This window comes from Nicrophorus vespilloides, unplaced genomic scaffold, assembly GCF_001412225.1.
Source record: "Nicrophorus vespilloides isolate i.1.1-1 unplaced genomic scaffold, Nicve_v1.0, whole genome shotgun sequence".
Lineage (NCBI taxonomy): Eukaryota > Metazoa > Arthropoda > Insecta > Coleoptera > Silphidae > Nicrophorus > Nicrophorus vespilloides.
Genome location: NW_017100108.1, coordinates 59,591 through 66,153, shown reverse-complemented (window position 1 = coordinate 66,153; position 6,563 = coordinate 59,591). Strand labels below are relative to the sequence as shown.

Sequence of the window (6,563 nt, the reverse complement as noted above, 5' to 3'; positions counted from 1 at the left end):
CGACTCAATGTGCTGCTTGAAACGCAAACCTTTATCCAAAGTAACCCCCAGGTACTTAGCTGAAGGCTTCCACTGGATATCTTCCCCAAAGACTGTTAGCGCACCAGATGGAGTGGCGCGCTTTCGAGTGAACAGAACCGCAACGCTCTTGGTCGGATTGACGTCAATACGCCAGAGCCGGAACCAATCCTCAATTTGATCAAGGGCCTCTTGGAGCAACCTCGTGACATGATCGGTCGAAGTGTTCGCGGTTTTCGGACCAGGATGGCAGTATCATCGGCGTAGTAGGCAATCGGTGGAGGATCCGGCCTGTATTTTGGCATGTCAGCCATAAAGATGGCCAAAAGAAATGGCGACAGGATAGACCCTTGGGGCACACCTGACCTAATGGGTCGAACCGAGGAACGTACGTCACCCAGCTTGACGCTGAACGTTCGATGGTCAAGGTAAGATTCAATTAGCTGAATTAGACCATCAGGGAAACTGCTGGTGATCATTTTGTGAACCCACAGCAAGATATTAGCCCAGTAAGGTAAGAGGAGTAAACAATACAGGGAAGTAACTTACGCTGCTACTAGATGTCAGTCCCGAACACACGTGCAGTTACGGTCAGTTACGGTTGTTTGCGACGAACTGGGGATGTAAACAAAACGTGATATTAGAATATTGACATTTCAACTAATCAGAACAGATATTTCTATTTGATAACAATGCAATAAGTCATGAAACGACATCATTCATAACAATAGTCGTTTTGTGATTCTTGTCTTAGTCTTGGCGACACCTGGCCCAGTAGATATTGTAATGATGTTTATTTTACTTGTCTCAAGGAGGATTTACTCCTTAGCAAATATGCAACATTCATATGCATATTTAATAGATCGTTTTGTGGTTGATATTTTGATTTGAATTTGTAAATGAAACTAGATGTATTTTTCATTATGCATATTTATTTATTTATCATTATGTTTTTTTTTTACAAAAATATATAAAGTGGAGGTATATTAAATTGCAATATTACAAAGATTACCTAAGACTAAAGAATAATGCTTCATGTTCCCGATTCTGATTGCCTTTCGTTCCATAAATATGGCATCAAATAAACTAGTGAAACCTGTCGGCTGTCCGCGCTGTTTCGCTGGACGGATAGAAGAAAAATCCATGGATCGTGTCGCGCCATTATCGTCGTATATATATATATGTATGTTCTCATTAATAATTAATTGTGTATTTTAAAGCTATATGTACAGTCCAAGTTCTTGGACTCCAATGAAAAGGTACTCAAGTGTCGGCGGTTCATGTACGAAGTTTAAGGAATCGTGCGAGAACCGCCGGTTTCCAAAGAAATCTTAACTGCTAATGAATTGGATTGCTATTAATATTGGTAACCGCCGTTGTTTCCGGATGGGTAACCGCCGTTCTGGTATCCGCCGTTTCCGTATCCGTTTCCGACCTGCTCGTAAGAGATCTTCGGCTTGTATCCTTCGTTGTCAGCGACGTACTCTACCACCTGGCGCCTGCCATCAGGAAGCAAGACGTAGTATTTGCCGCGGGCGACGTCTCCTTGGCGGGCCTCCTCGTGTCCGAAGTCGTTACCGGAGGCTGCGTCCTGAACGTCATATTTGAAGTTGTAGTTGGCTGGCTCCTAAATCAAAAACAAAACAAACAAGTTGAATATTTGCGAAACGCTTTCCCATCGATCAAAACGACCGCTTTGCATATATCAGATCTCGTTCAGGTCTTGCTCTTCAGATGTTACAAAATGACATTCGAAACAATCGGCAATTGTTTCTGCGCGCCTCTTCTTTGTTGCCTTTTTTCTTTATTCGGAATTCGGTCCAGTTTTTCATTATTTCTCGACGTGAACATTCTTCGGATGTGGAAAGAGAGAAAAGCCAATTTTCTCGTCTGCTACGCGCATCTCATTACATGCACTAGTGTTGCTTGTTCACTCGACTAATCGTTGCTGGTTACAAATTAAAGAACAGAGGGCAATTTATGTAGGATTATAAGATCATTCCATATTTACTTGTTACCATTATATATTCCCATTTATATCCTGTTATATATCTTGATTATTTAATATCCGATATATTTTTTTTGCAACTTGATTAATAAAAATATTAAATCAATTTATCAGAAAAAAAATTCTTAATACAGTTAAGTTAAATAGACTTAATTTGTCATGTTTTCTGCTAATGATTTGTTGTAGTTAAGTTAAGTCGAAATAAAAAGTAACTTCAAATATAATTTCTTGGATTAATAGGAGAATTTGTAACAATTTTTGGTTTTGCTATAATATTGAAATAATAAATTTGTTTGCAATATTAAAAAATTATAATTGTTAATATTTTAATAATCAAATTCAGTAAAAGTTGCTGATGAATTGAATGAAATTGTCAATGATGTATGTTTTCAAAAATAATTGTTTATCAATTTTTGTTTAATTATGTATAATATGTCAATTAAGTCTATGGAACCGGTGAGATTGTATGTATTTTGTGTAATAATTTAATAATTGTGTATGGTTTGTTACTCACAGATTGGTCGCCATATCCGTATCCACCGTTGCCGCCTCCGTTGTTCGGGGGAAGGTAGTTTCCACCGGGTCTTGGGGCACCGTACTGGTTGCTTGGCCTGATCACAGCCTGGGTCTGTCCTGGAGCACCGTAGTTCTGAGACGGAGGTCCATATTGGTTGGACGGTGGTCCATATTGGTTGGAGGGTGGTCCATATTGGTTGGAGGGCAAGTATTGGCTTGATGGTGCTGGGGGCTCAGCCAAAACAACGGCGGCCAAACTAGCGAATACCAGGAATACCTAATCCCAAAAATATATATATTAAATTATAATGGTTCCTGAGTTGGTGATGAACATTGCGAAGCAATCCTACCTTCATGTTGATCGTTTGGGATTTGGTGAGTTTTCACGGATTTGCTTTTGGAATTTGGATGGTGTGCTGTGACTGGATCAAGTTTGCGAGATGATCTGATATTGTGGATCCTGGGCAGAGGCTTTTATACTTCAAAAACGCAAGAAAATAGTGGGTGTATAAAATTCACTTCACTTTCATTCGTAGTAGAACCTTGCTCTACAGTGTGTATGTGTGTGCCATCACTACAACAATTTATCCCCGAAAATGGCGCAAAGCATCGTCGCATCCCTCTCGCTCTCTTGAACCATCACTCTCTCCCACTCTCTCTCTATCCTATACACATACACACACATTTAAACAAACTCTCGCACTCAATATTATTATGATGTACCAATGAATCAATCGTTATACATCCATATAGAACCAAACAATATTTTTTTTTCCAGTTTATAATTGGCGATTTTTTCTCTCTATTAATTATTGATTTACTTCGTTCCCAAGGAGTTTCGTTCGTGCATATTGTTTAACGAAATACACATGTACGACGTGTAAATACATTAAAGAAATTACCTATACTCATCGTCATTATTATTATTCCCTGTGCGAAAGTCGCTGTGTTATGTAAATTTAATTAAACTATTTGTAAAGTGATTCCGCTCCACAATCTGACTTGCAAATGCGCGTCAATTTCGGTTTTCTCCACATATTATTACGAATTGATATTTCTTAAAATTTCTTATAATATTCGTAATAACAATAGTTATTTAAACTTAGGATTTGACCGAAATGCAAGTTTTTTAGTGAAACCATAGATTTAAATAATAAAATTTAAATATTCTTAAAAAAAAAAATATAATTTATAATTTTAATTCGAACGTATTTTAATTTTATTGTTTTTACTCGTTAGTTTCACCTGATAAATATAGTTTTTCTATTTTAATTAAGAAGGGTAATGTAATAATTAGTTTGTTAATTGAAATTTTATTTTTATTTTTGCTGATTAACAGATACAAAGTCCATTAAAAGAAATCCAGGACGGAGACAGAACTTGTATAGCAAGAGATTCACACATATTTGGCTAAGAAAGTAAGACGATTCGAGAACGCGGACTTCAGTTATTGAGGAAATAATAGTTGTGTGTTAATTGTCGAGAAAGATCATGAATAACAATATATTTTATCTAATATTACAGCTATATATCGTGATATAATAATTCAACTAAAATATTTACGATTAAAGTCGACACAAAAGTTGCAATTTATTTATTTAGTTGCAATTTGCATAGCACATTCTTAAAAATATGAAATAAGAAATTACAGCAATACTGCGCTTAGTGCGGGTAATCGGTTGCTATATTTCGCACTGTTTGAAACCTGACTAAATACATACACACAAAAAGAGATTTAACTGCATAAAGTCAAAGAAAACAATAATTTTTGTATAAAAAAAATATATTGTTACATTTTTTTATGTGCTTTTAGTTATTTTTTAGATATTGCTATAACTAAGTCAAATATTAGTTACAACTTTATTCGTAATTAATATTTATACTTAAATTTAAAAGAAAAATCAAGATTTGCTAACAAGTAACATTTTTATACAACAATGTGACACAATGCAGTGTGACTTTGATCGGATCGACTTGTATGAAAATTTCGAAATAAACTAAATTCTAATTAAAATTCAAAAAAAATATACACATAATTAATTATTAAACATGGTCGCTTTTTTCTTCTTTATATACAGTCAAGTCTTAATAAGAAGTGCAGTTCATTTTTAAATGTTTCAAATAGTCCGAGGCGGAACCGGGAGATATTGCTTTCTTTAGATTAATGAAATCTCATAAAATTATTAAATTATAGCAGAGAAAATACATTTAATAAAAAGCATTTTTATTTATGTCATAATTATAGTATTTGCAAGAAGTTCGAAAATTTATTTAGAACTTTCAATATATCCGAAATTAAAGTCTCAACATTTCCAAGAATANNATATATATATAACATTATTGATTTATCTAATTATATGATTTCCGTTAGAAAATAAATTAATATATAGAGTTTTTTTCATATAAGATTTTGCAGTTTCCTTTTGTGCTTGCGAAATATGGATTTCACTTTCGAATGAATTCTTTATAGAGTAGGGCGGAATACAATGGATAACATTATATTAATAATGTTTTCCAAATTATCGCAGTCTTTATATTTGAAATTGTGCTATCCATCAAAGTGTGTCTATTAAAAATCTTTTTAATATTCACAATATTATAAGTTAATTATGTTTTTTTTTAGATAATATTTGAAAATAATATGTAGAATTAGTATATAGTATAAATTAATAATGTGTGTGTGTATTATATCGATCTAGTTTTAAGATCAAATCATATTACGTGATGTGCTTGTGTTTTAGTATAACTGTAAGTGATTAGTTTCAATATTGCGAACTGTTTGCAACCGGAATAATCGAACCAAAAAAAACGGAATCAATTATTTTTGGATAAATCCGGGATATTGGAGGAAATACTTATTCATGTATAAACTGCTCTGAAAGTCGCTTGACTATATGAGGAGAAAAATAATGAACTTTTATGTATAAAAAAATAATTTTGTGCACAATTTTATTATAAGATTACATTAATATAAATTTGGTCTTTTTCGAAAAGTAATTATTATTACGTATGAATTAGTTATTTTTAAGTAGCGTGTGAAAAATAAGGAAATAGGAATCATGAATAGATTATTTTTAATTGTTTGTAAATAAAGATTATATATTGATTTATAAATTAGTTAGATGGAAAGACTTCTGGTTATAATCAGGGGTGATATTATATTGGATTGCGTTGTTGAAACAAATCCCATAAAATATAAGTAGATTATGTAACTCTAAAAAAAACTATGGAATAAGGCCATTTTGACATTACTGCAGGCTGCCATCTGTATGAAAAATAGCAGAATAAACTCAAAGTCCTCAATACTAATCAAAATATTATATGGAAATTATTTACTTTAAAAACAATCCCTCCCTTAATACCGAAAATGATATGAATATTATTTTATATATCACCCCTGGTTATAATACATCTTACTTTAGTACTATTAATAGATGTTCCTACACATCAAAAGACTAAATTTTATATTCAAGGCACAGTATGTTTATTTAAATATTACGAGAATTGCCAAATGTATTTTTTATTTTAAGTAGATTTAGATAGGCATGTAAGAGTTTCAATATGAATACTAAAAAAAATTCTTTAAATGTAAGTTAATACAAAATTCTAAAAGCTCTAACTTGTTACAGAGAGATATATAGTGATAAAAAATTAACTGTCCAAACAAAAAATGATAATTTCTTTAATAAAATATAGTATTTGTGGAATATGTATTATCTGTTTTGTTGTATTTGTCTCTTTTGTCGTTTTTATTAAATAATTGTGATGTCTGCATTGAAAAGTATTTGTAAGTAAGTATTTTGTTTATATTAATCTATTTTTCAAATGTATGCAGTCATTAGTACGGAATTAAACATATATAAAAGTAAAAACCATGATAAAATGTGGTAAGATAAGCATATTTTGAATATTTTTTAAATTCACCCGACTTATGAATAAATTCGACTTATGCACAAACCTTTGGAACGAAACTAGTTCGTAAGGGGTACGTGTACATAAAAATTATATTTCTAATTATTTT

General features: G+C 32.3%; 2 protein-coding genes across 3 annotated transcripts in view; both read right to left on the bottom strand.

Annotated features, from left to right (window-relative positions):
* LOC108568319 (RNA-directed DNA polymerase from mobile element jockey-like) overlaps positions 1-497 on the bottom strand; it is a 1,163-nt gene extending 666 nt beyond the window's left edge. Inside the window, exon 1 of the mRNA XM_017929325.1 lies at positions 171-497. Coding sequence (XP_017784814.1) covers positions 171-497 — 327 coding nt within the window. The remainder of the gene's footprint in view (positions 1-170) is intronic.
* Positions 498-1,000: 503 nt separating this feature from the next.
* The window catches only part of LOC108568338 (pro-resilin), a 30,628-nt gene continuing 25,065 nt past the window's right edge, over positions 1,001-6,563 (bottom strand). The window contains exons 2-4 of one of the 2 annotated variants that reach the window (XM_017929349.1): positions 2,893-3,021; positions 2,541-2,819; positions 1,001-1,645 (exon numbers count right to left, since the gene is read on the bottom strand). In XM_017929349.1, the coding sequence (XP_017784838.1) occupies positions 1,376-1,645; positions 2,541-2,819; positions 2,893-2,898 (555 nt within the window). In that variant the 5' untranslated portion in view covers positions 2,899-3,021 and the 3' untranslated portion in view covers positions 1,001-1,375. Of the gene's footprint in view, positions 1,646-2,540; positions 2,820-2,892; positions 3,217-6,563 lie in introns of those variants that run through there. The other variant, XM_017929348.1, reaches the window with a different exon arrangement.